This window comes from Solea senegalensis, linkage group LG19, assembly GCF_019176455.1.
Source record: "Solea senegalensis isolate Sse05_10M linkage group LG19, IFAPA_SoseM_1, whole genome shotgun sequence".
Classification (NCBI taxonomy): domain Eukaryota; kingdom Metazoa; phylum Chordata; class Actinopteri; order Pleuronectiformes; family Soleidae; genus Solea; species Solea senegalensis.
In genome coordinates, this window is record NC_058038.1 from 19,494,614 (window position 1) to 19,513,990 (window position 19,377).

Genomic DNA, 19,377 nt, shown 5'->3' on the forward strand with positions numbered 1-19,377 from the left:
AGAAACATCTCATATGAAAGATTTATACGTTTATTTCTGTGAGGAATTTCACGTGATTTGCAGAAAAGTGGAAAAAAACACAAAGTTTTTCGAGGAGTGGAATATGTCACTGACTGAACTTCTGCTAAAATATAAGCCCGTCCATAACTTCTGCTCAGTTGTCGCTAAAGGGAAACTTTGTTAGTAAACGTTGGCGATTAAAACTTCCGATACCAATGGAGAACATTTACATTGTCTTTTTAGCCCTGAGGGATTCAACACTAACACAAACAGGGGTGTCAAACTTGTGGCCCCTGGGCCACATGTGGCTCTACATTCGATATCATGCAGCTTGATATCAATAACTTAAACTGTAAACTTTTATTTACAGACACATTTGGCATCATTAATACTTTTTTAGGGTGAACTATAGATCAGTCCATATAAAAAAAACACTTTTATTTTGAAAAGTCATGACAAAAATATCACAATAGAATATCGTGATATCGAACTGTTGCTTTTCCCCCAGAAAATTGGACTTTTCTTTCACTTGACTGCCCCCTGCTGACCAGATGGTTTAAGTTCGAGACCTCACTGTCGTGAGCGGACAACACCACAGCACTGCTGCATCCCTCTATGCTCAGACGCCGCTAGATTCTATAATTAGTCGCTCAAAAATACTCTTGGTAACTTCTGCAGACACCGACGGTGGAATCATCTCTGCGACTTTGGCTGACATATTACCGGACACAGTCTGGACTGACTGACAACCAGGAAAAGAGACCATGCATGTGGTCAATTATTAAAGAGCCTGCATCAGGTCAACGACCTCTACTGACGACGTCCAAGAAGAAACGCCGCCGCCGCCGCCACCGCTCACCAAACCGCGGGATTCAAATTTGCAAAAGTGCATGAAAAAGAGCCCAGATAAATATCGGTGGTACATTCTTCAGTCACATGAAATGAAAGCACATTTGTTTGAATTAGACAGGATCCAGCATGTTTGGAACAGACCCGACTCTATTACTCAGCCGAAAACCACCGCAGTAACTACATAATGCCGACTGTAGGAAATCTCCAATTATAAGCTCAGCTAAGCTCAATTAAGCTATTTCAATTATTTCACTATATACACATATTAAAGTGATGACTCAAGGGTTTTAAGTGAAGTTATATGAGATACTGACACATAGTCACCACCATTGTCTGGGAACTTGCCTCACACGCAGGCGTTTGACATGGTTCATGGTTAACGTGGTTCAGTATCAGCAGACACCAGCTCTCACGCAGGCCAATGACTGTGCTGCATCCACCTGGTCAGTGGAGACGCAGGTCACCTCTCTACATGAAGGCGCCTTAGCCACAGTTGCTACTGGTTAGCCTCCACATATGACCCTTTTCCTCTATGGTCCCATCTCGCTTCGCCTCGCCACGGCACGGTTTAGGTTGTGAGCGGAGTCATGGGCATGGGCAGAGTCATCACTGTGTGGCTGCATGAAACTGCAGTGACTTTTTTTTACATGCGACACACAAACGAGTGACTGGTGACTTGTAAAGCAGTTGTTTTCAGTGTAACTGAATCATTAGAATCTCTTCATTAAAACTGTACTTTTACTTATTTAACTGATCTACAGTTCGGCATTGTTTGGGTCGATTCTGGTGTCGGACGTCTCTTCCTGTGACGGCACTCTGACCAATCAGTGGCCGGCAGTCTGGCGACGTCACGCATAGCTTGGAACCTCGCCAGAGCAGGTACTAAAAAAAGTACCTGGTACTAGTTTACTATGCTGGTGGAAACACAACTTAAACGTGCCGAGCCGATGTTAGATTAGGGTAAAAAAATATTGCCTAGTTCTCCTTTAAAGGACACGTTTGCTGAAAATGTGTGTTTACGATATGATATGATTTTCTCCTGCTGTTTAGACTCCATGAAACTACAAGAGTATGAAGTTAGTTATGAGCTGGATAAGTCTTCTTTCTTCAGACTAACTTCACTGTGGTCTTTTTTGAAAGAGGGGGAAAAAAGCATGAGCGCTCCAGGGAAACCATCGCAGTGGAACATTTGATCAGAGGCCAGTGTTTGCCGATTATCTCGCTTCTAGACAGACTTTTATGTCTGAAAAGTCAGTTTTAGGTTTAGGCTTTGTAAAGCCACTCACTCTGTAATGATTTCACTCAACAGCACACAGCGGTTGTTGATCCACAGTTGATCCTCAAACAGTAAGTTCAAATGTGTTATTCTGTCATCTCAGTGTTTGAAATCCTTTGTTTGTTTGTTTGTTTGTTTTTTGAGTGACACACATTTTCCAAAAGAGGCAGCAGTGAATCAGCAGCTCCTTCTTTTTTTTTACAGACCTTGGCCTGGGAGAGTGAGCAGTTTAGAAACTTGAGGTCAAAGTTTAAGACGGCGGTCCATCACAGAGCTAAAGAAGCAAATGTTCTTCCTCTTTCAACTTCTTGCCACAGTGGGATCATTTGCCTCCATCACAACTTCTATGAACAACTTCTTTTCCTTCTGTCCGGCAGCTCCATCTTCAGCATCCTTTGTCCATCCTGCCCTTCCTCTGCATGTGACCAAACCATCTCAACCGTGACTCTTTTACAAACTGTCCAACCTGAGCTGTCCCCAGAATAATCATGCTCATTTCTAATCTAATCTCAGCATCTTCAGCTCCACCTCCTCCAGCTCTGCCTCCTGCCACTGTCTCCAAGCACATACGCTACTGTCCTGTAGACCTTCCCTTACAACATAGGTGAGCCTTTCAAGCTGGTTTCCAGTAATGGAGGTATGCTGGACCCTGAACAATCCCTTTTAATCAGGGGTGTCAAATGTACGGCCTGCGGGGCAGAACCGGCACACCAGAAGGTCCAATCCGGCCCGCAAGATGAATTGTGTGTGAAGAGAGAGAAGCCGGCAGAGTTAGCATCAGTCACTATGAAGTGGGGTAAATATCGTTTTGTGAGGGAAATAAACACTCAGACTCTTCCAGATCACATCAGTGTCCACTACGCTGAAGATAATCCACTACAATTATGAAGTTACACATACAGTCATTCCTAATTTCTGTTCTAATCTTGTGTGAAAAACGTCAAACAAAGGGAAAACATAGGAGTTCTTGTTGTTGACGTCATTCTGCTATTATTTTACCCGCCCAGCCCACTTGAGACCAGACTGCTCTGTATGTGGCCGCTGACACCCCTGCTTTAAACTCTACCAACACCACCAGCACTTCACAATGTGCCTTCAAGCAAGGCAGTAACCATGACGTGCCATAGTAATCTTTGCTGGATGATTAAACCACGGAATCAGGCTACTTCCTGGAAGACACCTCACACTTTCAGGATATTTCCTGCCTGCAGGCCAGGGAGGAAATCCAATTAGGATGCACCTAATGTGCCGTCATCACCTCAACCTCTCAATGAAAGCGTGTTCTGATTGGCCAGTGCTCCTTCAGCGCCTCCCACTCCGCTTCCCCTCCCACGTGGGGTCAAAGCTAACGCGGAAAAGGGCTAAGACAATTAGCCGGCAATCCCAGAGGATTATGATTAGTTAAAGAAGGACACTTTTCATTGTTTCAAATCTTCAAACTTAGCCTGAGCTCCGACCCTTGACCTCAGACGTGACAGTGAACTGTGAGGCTATGAAGGCTGTCGGCCCCGTTGTTATTTTCCCCTTAAACAGATTTGTGAGCACTCAGCTAAGTTAAATTAAGGTAAGTTAGTCACTAAGGCAGCTGCAAGAAAATGTTCAAAACCAGAAGCCCGAGAGCCAGTGTGTGTGTGTGTGTGTGTGTGTGTCTGTGTGCATGTGGACCCTCACATCTTAATAATCTAAACAAATATTCTGGCATGTCAGCGTGACGCACGTGTCCCCCCTTCCACTCCGACACACACAGTGCCTCAGTGTGTGTGTGTGTGTATGAGAGGCCGGTCTGTGTGAGTGTGTGTACAACAGTCTGTTTGGCAAAAGAGCCGCATTCCACAGCAGCCAGCGTCCTGACGTCAAACTGAAGACATTTATAGTCTGGTAAACACACGCACGCACACACACACACACACACACACACACACAGATGTACAGTCTGTTGAGAACGGTGGGTCGGAGGCAGCGTTTCAGTCAATCATATCGGTCCGTAACGGGCTACAGCTCAGTGCACACACAGGACCTCACACACCAGGACGGACGCAGTAAAAAAAAGAGTGAAATCCAAATGTGTGCACTCATCAAGTCCTGGGAGAAGTTAACAAAGATAAGTGCTAATAAGACTCAGTGTATCAGAGGACTTCAAGGTTCAGTGGGAAGATTTGTTTGTGATGAATAATTGCACGATAACCTTTCACGGCGTCACTGTGCATCATGTGATCGAGGAAGCAACTGTTCTTCTGCACATTCCCAAACATGAGATGAAAATCCTCTGAGGTCCAAACACAAAAAATCACAGCCCTGACCATCAATAATTCCCATATATATGACTGTTTTCATGTGAACATGGGGATATTTACTACTAAACCTGCACATCTTTAAACACTACATGTAATATTTATATATAATATTAAGGTTTAGCTTCACAACAAAGTGCGTAATCATTGACATAAATAATAATTTACAAATTAAAATTAACTGGATACTTGCACCTGAAATGTCACAATATCACTTTATATGTATATTATTATATAACTGCTATTCTAGGTCAGATAAAAGAAAAATAACACATTATTTAAATGCCGTGGCTCGTGTTTCTTAAAAAAACAACATATTTGAGTTTAAAGTCTGAATTCTGAGTTTAAATGATTTTTTTCCAGTGTGGTCCTAATCCCCTTCCGTACAGCTCCCCCCTGTGTGGCAGATTAAATAATAAATAAATCTGTATGTTGGCAAGTTCGAGAGATTTCTTTAAGTCACTATCTATCTCCCTTTAGAACTTATTGTAACTGCTTTTTATCACGAAGAGTGATAATATTCTATATTGTATATCTTCTGTGGACACAGTATTGTTTCTCCAACACCGGCAACAATTTCCTAAGCTGCAAATAAACCTTAAACCACAGTTTGATGTGTTAGTGACTGTATATGCTCATTTAAAGACTATAACTGTAACATGTTGACTTTCACATTCATTGAATGACTTCTGCCTGTTGTTGGCACCTTGTTGCAATATATGCAGAATAATGAGGTACTTTGTAATTTGGTCATGTTACAGATTGTCTTGATATATCCTGACATTGACAGACGTTATTTGACTTTCTAATTGTTTTTTTCCACGGGGAGTGAGGGGGAGGAGTCTGTCAGGTGACTTATTCGTTTATTGGCAGTTTTTTTGTCACTTTGAAGTCCTTGTTTGTCTCGGTCAGATCGTCTTTAGAGTAAAAGATCATAACAGAGGCGGCGTCATCCGTACCCGACACTGTTCTGTGTCACTCACTGTTCCAGAAACACACTTGAGTGACAGTGGTGTTACAGAGCGGCGGCTTCTTCTCTGCAGAGAGCACACAAACCCCAAAACAGCCATGTTTAATTTAGGCCTGTCTCCAACGTAATTACTCACAGCTGGCACAGCAGACCGCAAGCACCTTTGTCACTTTGACCAACACTGGGCTAAAATAAGAAGCTGCAACTGCATGTTTTGCTAAAGTGCTAATGGTGTTTTGCTCAGATGTTTTAAAGTGCATGTAAAGCAAATGCTGAGCTTCATTCTACATGTGCTATCAGAAATGAAAACAGTCTCTTAGGTTCATTTAAGGATTGTTTAAGTGTCTCGATGACATTCCAGAGTGAATGAGATAAAAACCCTCAGCGAGCTTTATCAACAGTTTACCTGGAACTGCACCTGCTCCTACACTATCACCGATGTTTGGAATGATGTCATGTAAACATGCCAGTCCATTCAGAAACTCATTTCATTCCAAACGAGAGAGTTGGTATGTGGCCGTCTGATGTTGACTTCCTGGTTTGGTGTGATCACATGTCAAGCACATGTAAACATGTCACTACTTTGGTTAGCTAGGTGGCTAAGATGACTTTGTCCTGAAAAACACAAATAAAACGGTTTCGTTTGGTACAGTACTGCGTTTCCATTAGGAATAGTACCAAAATAACTATCCCCAACTTTTCCATTCTTTCCACTGGGTACCAGAGGGAAATGGCACGGTACAGTCAGGGTGGAGCTAGACCGGCTCCACCCACGACAGTCAGCTGATTGGGCGACGGAAACACGTCACTCCCTCGCGATCGGTGTAAATGTCCCAAACACCCGCAGTCTACTCTCATACAAAGATTTATCAGGAACAAAAGAGCTGCTGGACGTCCTCCAGTGTTATCTGTTGCGTTCACTGTCGTCGCACCAGTACAACATCGTGCTATGCAGCCATCAGGCACCGCCCACACACACCACCTTCCAAGTGTTCCCAGTCGAAATGCAAGCCTGACCCAGAGCTTTACCATTCCAAACCAAACCAAGAGAGAGAGCAGGACTGCGATCGTAAACATAAACATACAGACAAAGCAACCAAGGAGCTTTGAAAGGTGAAGAGGTGGAAGATCCTTAACCGGCCAAGTCAGTCATCTGATCTCACTCTAACTCCTAACGCGGCTGCATTCCACTTGCTATAGATCAGACTCAAGGAAGAGAGACAGAGAGAGACAGAGACAGAGAGACAGAGAGGACACCCAGAGCAGGAGCTGGGGCAGAGGCAGGAGTGATGCTTGCAGAGAGTCTGCTGAAGTCTCTAAGAGACATTGCTTTATCCTTCACATGAGGGAAGTGTGGGAGCAGGAGCCAATCACAGGTGACACGGGAGGGTAAAGGCGGGGTCACACCCTGGACAGCAAATATTCAAAAAGCTGAAATTCAAGGTTCTTTGGAAAGAATCCCCATTTTAAACAGGCTTCAGTCATTTAAGTTTAAGGAACGTTGGGAGGATTTGGAAAGTATATATTTCCCATTAACTTCAATTTTATGAAACTCTTAGATTTGATTTCATTTGATTTCATCCATACATCCCATGACTTTATATACACACCTGATCGTGAAGGACTCACATCACAGATCAGGACCAAAGTAAGAAATGTAATTAACTTCAGTATATAAATAATAAATAGTGTGTTTTCAATCACATGATGATTCCTGTTAATGTACAGGTACATTTCCCCTGAGTGCTGTGTTCCTGCTCGTCATTAGGGGGCGCTAGTGTGGATTCTGAAAGTTGGATCTGTGATTTCTTTTCTTCTGCTCAAACTCATACACAAAAACTACACGTGCTGCTACTGCAGGGGTCTTTCTTTCTGAGAGTATTACATTATTATTATTATTATTATTATAATTATAATAATATTCCTCCTCTCTCATCTCTCTCTCCATGTTCATTGCTAAATTAAAGGCGGCACTATGACGTCAGCCCTGCAAAACATTCTGAAAAAAGAAAGAAAGAAAGAAGGAAGCGAGAGAGTCACGGAGGCAGAAAGAAAAGACAGAGAGCGAGGTAAAAATAGTATAATAGCCGTGTGTACTTTAGACAAATTAGAAGCTTAGAGAGACAGACACAGAGAGGAGTCACATGTGTACTGTTGCTATAGAGACTGAGGGATCAGAAGTATTATGGGCTGGCATATTGGGTCATCATTGATACTGTCTATTGTGTTGCAATAGGTGTTACGTGTTAGACCAGTTAGACCAACAAAAATAAATAGAAACATTGTTGTATTTGTTCATCCATTTGGATGTTAATGATTCTCCATATGTTAATTATATATATATATATATATATATATATATGTGTATATATATATATATATATATATATATATATATATATATATACATATATATATATAAATAAATGTGTATATATATACACATGTATATATATATAAATAAATGTGTGTATATATATACACATTTATATATCTATCTATATATATATAGATAGATATATACACACATATATATTTATGTACACCTAGTATATATATTTATACCTAGTAATATAATACTGAAGCATTTCCTGTATGTAGCGTTGTATCTAGGCAAGGCAGCTTTATTTGTGGCACATCTGACACACAAGGGCAACTCCACGTGCTTTAAATAATATAGATTAGAAGGTAATATATCATGATATAATATAATATGATAAAACAGAATAAGAATAGATGGAGAGAAAGAAAATAAAAAGTCAGACTAAAATGGAATAGGATTGTGCAGCATAAAACAATCATCTACTCTTATATTGTTATTATTATTATTGATAAAAGTCATGCAGGAAAAGAAATGCTGTGTCCACTGACGTCCATGTGAATGTATACGGCTGTTTTTATGAAAGCACACATGTTGCATTTTATATGCAATGTATGAAAGGGGCGACGTGACAAAAGACTGTTTGATTGACTGACGTTTGTTCTATTTGAACACACACACACACACACACACACACACACACACACTGACATGGGTTGGCCTTTGAGCCAAGCGACAAGAAGATTAGAGCGAAGGTGCGTCGTACTTGTACCACTTACAACCTCCTGGAACCAAGAAGTGGCACACGCACACGCACACACATACACACACAGACACACAGACACACACACACACCATACGTTCACATGGAGCTCAACTCACTTTGGCATCAGACATTAATACCATTTAGCAGCCATGTGTCTCACTGGAGCCTCTGAGTTTCTCTGTTCACACACACACGCACAGATGTACAGTGTGTGTGTGAACATCCCATCATTTAATTCAATAAAACCAAGCGAGCGACTGGAGCGACATGCAGCTGAAATGTGTAGGAGAGCGAAAGTAAGAAAATGAATGTACCGTCAAGAAAACTGTTTCATTAATAACGCCCACACTGAGAATCTTATTTACTGACGCGACGTGAAGAGCCACACTGAATCTCAGAAATACAACATTTTAACACTGAGGTCACCAGACATGCTTTTTGTTTTAACAATAAAAGCACAAATCAGACCCATCTGTGTCCGTGCCCCTCTGGGAGCACAAGCATCACAATCTCTGTCTTAAATTTACCGTCCAGCTCCCACCCACATCATTCCTCTGGCACTTTTTTATGACAATGGCTCCAGCTCAAGCAGCCCACTCCCCCACCCTCTCCTCCCTCACAGCGCACACACACACACACCTATTTCCCAGATATGACTCACCGGTGGTGGGCATGGCAGTGCTGGAGCCCCTGTTACCACTCAGGAGCTCCAGAGGCTGCGGGTGGCTGTCTGAGCTTGTGGAGGAAAAGCAGGATTCAGTCTCATAGATGGTCTGCAACATGGCGCACAATCCTGACACTGTGGGACGCAACAGCATGCCAAGATGACAGGCAGCGCTCAATTAAACCAAAAAAGTACTAACATCGCTAATTGAAGCGCTGAAGCCGTCAGACTGGAGGAGAGAAACTTCATCTACCATCAGATTATAAAAAAATAACGTGATCAAATCCATCAGAGAATATAAGACGAGGTAACTTCTTGTTTGCGTATAATCCAGCTTCCACACAGTTTGTGTTGTGATGACGTTAAAATAGGCTGATCCTCTTCAGCTTCCCCAGACCTGAGCGATGACTTGCTGAGCTGCTTTGGTTCGGTGCAGTCCACATCACCTGCAGGAGTCCAGGAGTCCAGGGTCCATGTGACACCCGGGCAGCTCCTTCACGCGATGACAGTGGCTGCTTCTGTGTTTGTGGCTGCAGCCGCGTTCAGCGTCGCAGATGGAAGAGAAAAAAGTTTGTTTCCTCAGGTGAAGAGACGCCGCTCACAGTATTTACACACCACCAACTCTCAAACCAAGACCAGGAGGGGAATCAATGCAGTCCACAAAAACTGGGCTCAGGTGACGGCAGTTGCTGCTTCTGCTGCTGCTGCTGCTGCTGCTGCTTCTGCTGCTGCTGCTGCTGCTGCTGCTTCTGTTGCTGCTTCTGTTGCTGCTGCTGCTGCTGCTGCTGCAGCCTCTTCCCACAGCTAACAACACAACAAAAATACAGAGACGGGGAGAAGCTGAATTCCCCTGCTCTGGTGCATCAAAGGAACCTCATGCTGTTCTCCTCCTGGCTGACGAGAGGGAGAGGAGAGGAGAGAAGGAGGAGGAGGAAAAGGACGGGGGGAGGAGGAGGAGGAGGAGGAGGAGGAGGAGAGGCAAGGACGTAAATAGCTTTGGGAGAGCGCTCCCCGAGGTTCCATGCTTCCAAAATTAGAATGAAGCGCTGAGAGAATGACAGTGAGAGGGAAATGGAAGGAAGGAGGGAGGGAGAGGGAGGGAGAGAGGGAGCGAGAGAGAGAGAGTGGTACAACAATAATAATAATAAAAAAGAAAAAGAGGAAATGTGAAAAGAGGAAGGCTGAGATGCAGCGAGGATGAGTGAAGGTTTGGAATCCTCCCAGGAAAATGAGCCACCGAGGATCACATGTTGTCCTCCTTTTATCCCTCGCTCCACAACAGACAAAAAGGACAAGACGGGCTGCTGCGAGAGACAGCTGCTAGTGAGACGGCTAACGCTCGCCGTCTCAAAGTCAGCGGCGAGTGGGTGTGTCTGTGTGTGTGCGTGTGTGTGTGTGTGTGTGTCTGTGACACTCTTTGAACTGCTGAATGAATGAATGGAGAGAGAGAGAGAGAGAGAGAGAGAGAGGCTGAAAGTAGATCACTGGGTGGAAAGGAAGTTTGAGAGAAGAAGACAGAGAGTCAGCAGCAGCAGCAGCAGCAGCAGCAGCAGCAGCAGCTCGTCTCTTTCCAGCGTCTCAGCATCAGCGACAGAGGGAGGAACGCGAGCACTCGCTCAGCGTCCATCCCTCCTTTCACCTACATTCAGACTTGACAGTTTATTTTTGCTGCTGTGACATCGGTCGCCTGAACGAAGAGAAGAGAAGAGAAGAGAAGAGAAGAGAAGAGAAGAGAAGAGAAGCTTTTACTAACATACAAGATGGGGGGTTGATGGAGGGAATATAGCTGAAAATAGCCTGCCGGGGAGGAGGAGCTAAAGATATAAATAGACACATGGAGAGAGAGGGAGAAAGAGTGAGATTAGTGAGCCTACAGCTCTAGGGTGAGGTGGGGTTGGAGGAGTGGGGGGAGGGGATGGGGGGGGCGGGGGCGGTGCTTTCAGCGCTGCTGTGTTTTCGGTGCTGCGCGTCCAAGAGATCACCTGTCAGTCAGAGCGCGTGGGCGCCTCGCCACATTTCCAGCAGACTTCGCTCAGACGCTCACAGACCTCAGCGAGTGACTCTGCAGCGAGGAATTCCACCGCTCCATTTAGCACCGCCACAGCGTCAAACTATACATTCATCCTTATATATAAATATCTATATAAACATAATACTTTAGTTTGAGTCCAAATACCTGCAGAACTGATGGAAGGCGGTCACAATCTTACCGTAATCGTCACACTGAGATTATCAGTCGTAAAGAATTCATATTGTTATTGTGAAGGTGTCACATGACAAGGCTGTGGCGATAAACAATTACGTATTTATTTATAATCATCAATCAAGTTTTATGATAAATAGTTTTCAGACTTGAATGTGAATTTTCTCTGGTTTCTTTGCTCCAACTGAACAATCATCACTTCCAGCATTTTCTGTCCAAACAAGAACTCGCATTAAACCGAGAAAATAATTGTTCACGTGTGGTTATTACACTCCATCATTTTTCAAACTTCTAACAAGCATGATGGATATCAATATCACAAACTAGTGTATGTATGTACTGATGCAGTCATTTTAAACACAGTTGTGCCATTTCAAGCTATTTCAAAAACATAACTCTCCAACAACTGTGAAACAAATGTTCTTCTCCCAATGAAGAAGAAATCATCAGATTCTAAAATCCTGTGCATGAGAGCAAGTCAAAGTAATGCAGGGTTCACAGTCTGTTGAGTCGCACATGAGATGAGATTCAAAGACCCTGATAAATGTCGTCACTTCTGTGGGATCGTCAGAGGAGCAGCTTCGAGATGCGTTCAAGAAACCTCGTAAATGTCATCACATCTATACATATAGTATATATTAGTGCCACACCAGCTGTTATATATGAGACAAATCTATATGTGCTTATACTGTATAAAGTTATGTTGAGAGGGATTTATTTTGCAGGTTTTAAATACATGAAACAAATCATCAATAAAACTAAACGTTTTTCGAAAAAAATGGCGTAAATAAGTAATAATGAAACGATTAAAAATAATCTACCAATTATTAAAAAAAAGTATTTTTGACTATGGGCGGTTTGGTAATTTTTGTTGTTTATGTTATATGTATATTTTTAATAAAAAAAATCACAGTGTGTATTGTAGTATTATTAAATTGGATTGATAGTTTGAAATTATTATTTTTTTATTCTCCAATTGCAAATAAATCTTTGAAATCTTAAAAACAAAAGAAAAAATTACATAAACAAAGGAAACACTCCAAAACACTTATTGTCACCAGAGTGGGGAATTTCATCTTGATTAGATCCGCAACAATGAATCAATTACTAATCAACTACTGAATTCACCAACAACCATTTAACAAACAGGTGAAACTGTTTTATTATTGTTTTTATTTCATCTTCTTTGCTCCTCTTCAACAGTAATATCTATATATACCCACTATCTTTAAAAGGACCAAACAAACTGATCAATCAATCAATTAAATAATCATTAGTTGCAGCCCTTTGCAGCATCTGTTTTCCAGCAGTTTCTTTTCTTTCTTTTTTTTTAAATCGTTATATGTGACCAAGAAATCACATAATTCCAGCATTCAGGGGAAATGTCATGGGGAATCACAGAAAGGTCACTTTTTAACCAAACGCTGTACGTTCTGCACTCAGTGCGGATAATATTAATTAAAAGCTGCGGTTATTTATAGGTTTTGCTTACTTCATTCAGCAGCTCAGTCCTACGTGTGGCTGCGCTCTAAAGAATCAGTTCCAGTGTTTGAGCAGAGTGAATGGGGACATTTCATTTAACGAGGCGACATGCGACGATTCAACGGTTATACATGACAAAAAAAAAGATCAGCTGAGGGCAGATTATGTAGATCAGTGCTTCTCAACCCTTTTTATACCAAGTACACCATTATGACGAGGGTTGGGTACTGAAACGTGCTAGTTACAAGACCGAATAAGAACGTACATGTCGGTGCCTGACTTTCTTTATCGCCCCCTGGTGTTTCGGTGTCAACTTGCTCGCAGCTTCAACTCCACATACCCTGGTATATACAGCAAGACAGTATTTCTGATTTTCCCCCACGAGTACCAGCAGAGGAAGCTCGCGTACCACTGGTGGTACACATACCACAGTTTGAGAACCATGTCCTCCATAACTGCCAGCCTTCTCATATCTCTGGACACTTTTCTTTCCAGTGTTTTGTTTTTCGCCGCCACCTTCATCCCACCTTCTCTTCATCGCCCTCATCCTCACCTCCCGTGGAACCAGCTCTGTGTGGTGTCCTTAAGCTGATTTAGTGATGCATCAGTGTGAATCACAAGCACACACACACACAGAGAGAGACAGACAGAGAGACAGAAAGACACAAAGAAAGACACAAAGAAAGAAAGAAACAAAGAAAGAAAGAGAGAGAGAGAGAACTGGCCAGGCAACATGTCTGACATGGTCATCATACAAATACATCTGCTAAAAGGTGTGTGTGTGTGTGTGTGTGTGTGTGTGTACTGCAGTAGCAGTGGATGACTCATCTCTGCGTTTCTATTTGAGGTGCATCAAACCCTGGAGTCACAGTCCTGTCTGTGTCTGTGTGAGTGTGTGTGTGTGTGCGTGTTTATTATGTACTACTATATCTGTCTGCTATATCTGTATCCATGACAACCGAGTCAGGCTGTCAGTCATTCAGGCACCCAGTTCAGAGACTGAGTCGTCAAACAAACACAAACAAAGTTTTAATTCTATCTTTGAATCTTTGTTTCCCCGCGTTTGTAAACGTTTGTGGAAGACGGTGTAAAGACGTCACCACACTTTCACACCTTTGTTTTTGTGTTTTATGGACCAAGAAACGACTTCATCAAGCTGTGCAATATAAGAAGAATCTACTTTCCCGACAGAAAATTAAACATGTTATTACTTTATTGTTTCCTCCTCACAATATTGGTTTAAAACCAGAATTAAAATGATGAAAGTATAAGTGTTATATATGCAGTTTATCTGGTGTGCAGTGAGAATGACGAGACGTGAGAACAGGGAGCAAGTATTCAAAATCAAACTCAAGGACACACACACACTCACTGAAAACCCTGCTGCCAGCATGGACACCAGGGTTTTAGCCACATGACACTCAACTCATAACATCTACTCCAGCTATAGTGTCTGTCATCAAGTTTGTTTTTTAGCTGATGTTGTACAGCACCACATACAGGCCAGGCATGTGTACTACAGCATTTCTACCCCAGCCCTTGACCCGGTGGGGACTCAAACCAGCAATCTTCTGGTCGTCTTTCCACTAAATATGTGAAATACAAAAATTATATTTAAAAAAAGTCTAGAGCTGAATCGATTCATCGATTAGTAAATGAATCGACAACTATATTGATAATGGATTAATCACTTTGAAGCTTTTTTCATGATTAAAACGAGATTTCCGATTGTTTAAGCTTCTTAAATGTGAGTATTTTCTTCATTTCTTTGCTCTGGATAACAAAGAAATCATTAAAAGTTCATCAATTTGGTTTGAAAACATCATCATTTCCAGGTTTGACGAACACTGATCAACAAGGTTTTCTGATATTTTATGGACCAAGCGATTAATCGAGAAAATAATCGACAGATCAATCGATTATGAAAATAATCATTAGTTGCATCTCTAAAAAAGTCACTTAACACCATTTCTTTAACTTTAAGTCAAATTGTGTTATAGATCATTTTGACTGTATTTTCAAATAAAAAAACACACACACACACACACAAACACATAAAAATCCTTCACTTAACGTTTTTAAAAAGCCAGGTATTGTAAAGTATAACGTGATGGCCCACAGACAGCAGAACCATGAGAGCCCGAGTCTCACTCCAGTTACATCACAAATCACCACAGCAAAGCGACACAGATTCATCCACTCACCTGACGTGTGTGATGAACTCATCAAGCTCGAAAACCCGCACGTCCGTCCGTCCGTCCGTCCGTGTGTGCGTGCGTGCGTTAAAGTGGGTCGTCGGTGTCGGCCATGTGTTAGAGGACAGAAGAATCCGGCTCTGTTTTCTGCAGCAGAAGAAACAAACAAACATTAAATCAATAATAATAGGCTCCATTAGATCTCGGGCAGTTTTGGTAATGAAGTTATAAAGTGCTTCACAAAAGAATCACGACAACAACACAACACAGAGGTGAACGCTCAGCGTTGCACAGTTTTAGGGAAACTTAATGGCATTTATTCACCATTAGGAATCATCAGAAGACCACGATCAACTGATCGAACATGGTGCCTGGCTCATGGGCAGGCAGTATGTATCTGAAAACTGACTTGCCGATTGCCTGCCCCCCCCCCTCCAAAAAGAAATTCACTAGCCGCCACTGCAGAAAAGTTATTTGTAGTTTCTTTTATCATTTCTCTTTCCTTAAATCCCTGGTGGTGGAAGAAGAATGAATAAAACAAGGGATGCTTTTATTTAGAATGGCAGAAAACGTTAGAATAAAAACTATTTCATTTTCAGAAAATGTTAAAACATTTTGCTCAATGATGTTGTTTTTTGTCCACAAACCAAAATGACGTTTTAATTATTTTTTGCTGTTGTTGTTTCTGTTGCTTCATGGAACAAAGAAACCAGAAAATATTCACATTTAAGAAGCTGAAAAACTGAAAAAACATAATGAAATGAAATAATGAATACGCCTGTGCACTCAACAAAATGACCGTCGTCCTTCAGTGTGTGCGTCGACAGTCCTGCAATTATTTCACAATAAAAGCCTCGTTTTTAACAACAAGAAGATTTCACTTAAATAATAATTCCAGTTGCAACACATTAGGACAGTGACAGACCATTGATCACTGTCACTGGCTGTGTGTGTGTGTGTGTGTGTGTGTGTGTGTGAAAAAGCAGCGTGGCCTCGGCCTGACAGAGAAATATTCAAGGACAAATAAGGGCATGGACAAGTGTGTGAATATGAGGGTAAACAACCATCATGTGATGACACCACAGCCAGCGCAGGGCATAAGCAGAGTTAAGGCGCTTTTCCACTATATACTGTCAACTCCACTCTAAACCGTTTGGTTGGTTTTCCATTACAAGATAGTACCTCCTCAATGTGGGTGGAGTCATCACAGCACGGCTGCATGAAACTGCTGTGACATCGTTTTACACACACACAAGTGACTAGTGACTTGTAAAGCAGATGTTTTCAGAGTGAAACTGAATCATTAGAATCAGTTCATTAAAAAGATTTGTTCAGTACTTCCTCCATGACCAGAGCTGGGTTTGTGATGCAGCTCGCCGCTCGCGGTCGCAGGCTTTCAGCAGTGCTGTCGCTAAATACACCAGACTCCTCTGTTAAATGATGAGATTTTAGACATTTCCTGCGGTGGCTGACAGGGGCAAACACACTGCAACTACCCAAAACACATGCAGGAGGAGAAACGCGCTGCATATTCACAAACGTTATGGATTCAAAAACACAAATGAAAACAAAAACACACGCAGGAGCGAAAACAAACAAAAACCCCAAAACATGCAGGACAGAAAACACACACAAAGCACAAAACACGCAGGACAGAAAACACACACAACAAAACACACAACAGAAACACACAAAACACGAACAGAAAACACACACAAAGCCCAAAACACGCAGGACAGAAAACACACACAAAGCAAAACACGAACAGACAGAAAACAAAACAGAGAAAAACAAAACAAAGCACAAAACATGCAGGACAGAAAACACACACAAAGCCAAAACACAAAACACACACAAAGACAAAAACACAAAGAGGACAGAAAATACACACAAAGCACAAAACACGAGGACAGAAAACACACACAAAGCACAAAACACGAGGACAGAAAACACACAAAACACAAGCAAACAGGACAGAAAACACACACAAAGCAAACACGAGGACAGAAAACACACACAAGCACAAAACACGCAGGACAGAACAAAAAAACACACACAAAGAGGACAGAAAACACACAAAGCACAAACAAGCAGACAGAAAACACACAAAAAAACATGCAGGACAGAAAACACACACAAAACCCAAAACACGAGGACAGAAAAACACACACAAAGCCCAAAACACACAGGACAGAAAACACACACAAAGCCCAAAACACGCAGGACAGAAAACACACACAAAGCACAAAACACGCAGGACAGAAAACACTGATCTACAGTTCGGCATTGTCAGGCCCCTTGATCATCAGATCACCAAATAACCAACCCAACTATACGTAACGTAATTGACAGTATTAATTGTATTATTAATAGTCAAGCACAAGCTACTCTGAGGTGGTGGGAGGGGGCCCCCACATCACATTAAGCTTAGGGCCCCATAAAGGCTTGGACCGGCACTGAAATGTCGCTTTTCCTTCACTTCCAAGGCTTTCTTCACTATTAACTTGAGAATATGAAGGTGAACAGGATGTGTTGAGTATTATTAATGGTCGTCGTTTTTCCCCCCTCTAAAGTTAGCTCATACACTGGTTTCCTGTTTACTAACAATCAAGGATGCAGCTGCAGGATATGAGTGGAAAACAGGTTTTAACAATACAACGTCACGGCAGCTCAAAATACCCACGATTTCACGACATTTGGAAATAAAGCGGCCGCTGGAAATCAGTGAAAGTGCAGACCGCGGCTCAGTGTGTGCGTGACACACACTCGAGCTGCACAGTGATAAGTGGCTGCAGCATCATCGCTGCCGTGCGTGTGCACCGCGTCGCGTCACGGCGACGTGCAACTCAAACTCAATCTAAATAAAACGCGTCATGATGCAACTTATTTGCTGCTTTATTCAAACATTACAGCTGCAGCTAATGATTCTTTTTCATTTTCATTTTTTCATTAAATTTGTTGTTCTGTCATAAAAATTGATTGATTATGGATTTTTTTTTTTCCCAAATCTCAAAATTGATTTAGTTTAAGAAAATATTCACATTAAAAAAGGTGGAAAATATGAATTGTTCTAATTAAACCATTTAATTCAAATATCAAATTAGTTGATGATGAATTTAGTTGTCCATTAATAATCAATTCATTGTTGCAACCGTACTTAAAATTCAATATTATAAATAAAATAATAATCATTTCAGCCTTATGTAACATGCAATAACAAAATATAAGGTATTTAAATATTTTATATAATTTGAATGCACTGCACCGACACACTTTCACACATCTGTTTGACCTCAGATGTGTGAAATATGTGTTTGTTATTTTCTGCCAATAAAATGAGTTAAAAATAATAATGAACTGCCATCATTAACTTTAATTTATCATATGGACTGATTTAATTTTTTCTTGGTAAGCGTCTTTGAGTGTCAAAGTGCTATAGAAATGTGAGGTGTTATCATTATTATTATTATTATTATTATTAGTGTTGTTATGAACGATTGGGGTGAAATGTATAGTGATTGCGATTTGAGATGTGTTACAATTTTACAACGTTTACAATATTTTACCGTGTTGGAGATTTAAAGCAAGATTATCACCTGAGATTAGGGATGAGCTGATATGACGCTCAACATCAGTCGGATACTGGTCAATAGCAACGGCCTTTTAGCCGAGTCGTGTTGTGGGCTGTTTATTTCTTCTTTACGAGAGAAGAATATTTGTTGGAGAATTGTATTTTCTAAATAGCTTGAAATGTTGTTAACAGCTTCACAGTTTAAAAAGTCCATACTCTATATTGTGTTTGTGATATCAGTATCAGACATGAACAAGTGCCATCCACCAACTGCTATACTATAATATACGAGGATCACAAGTTAAAGAACAGCTTTTGTTCTTGATCCTTTCACTTGTTCTCACAGCTTCAAAACGAGCGACGAACATGTGACAAACACCGAGACGGAACATTTGACGGCAACTCTAAAAAAGCTCAATTGTCACATTTAAAATTCCTTAATGTGATAATGAAGCTCGTGCAGTTTAATGCATGGCTGAGGATTTAGGTTTATATTCCTTTGCAGATGTGAACTCTCCTTCATTTACACTTCTCACACTTTATACAACTGGACATGATGTGCAGTGATTGAATGGTCAGCCACAGGTGTTAATGAAGTCTGTTTGATTTTATTTTTTTTAAATGAAACGGCGTCTGCAGTGTTTTGAGTCACTGCCGTCACGAGTGTTAACATCTCTCTCCTCTGCTCGCGTACATACATTGTGTCCTGTTCCGACCGACCGGGAATTACACTTACAGAAAGGAAACAAGCTGCACCCTGTTACATAATCTAGCTGCCTGGTCCGCT

The 19,377-nt window shown here is 41.5% G+C and overlaps 1 protein-coding gene across 3 annotated transcripts in view; it reads right to left on the reverse strand.

Annotated features, from left to right (window-relative positions):
• hdac5 (histone deacetylase 5) overlaps positions 1–19,377 on the reverse strand; it is a 52,527-nt gene that overhangs the window by 23,828 nt on the left and 9,322 nt on the right. For 2 of the 3 annotated variants that reach the window (XM_044050852.1, XM_044050853.1), the window contains exon 2: positions 15,029–15,166. In XM_044050852.1, the coding sequence (XP_043906787.1) occupies positions 15,029–15,050 (22 nt within the window). In that variant the 5' untranslated portion in view covers positions 15,051–15,166. Of the gene's footprint in view, positions 1–9,136; positions 9,533–15,028; positions 15,167–19,377 lie in introns of those variants that run through there. The other variant, XM_044050851.1, reaches the window with a different exon arrangement.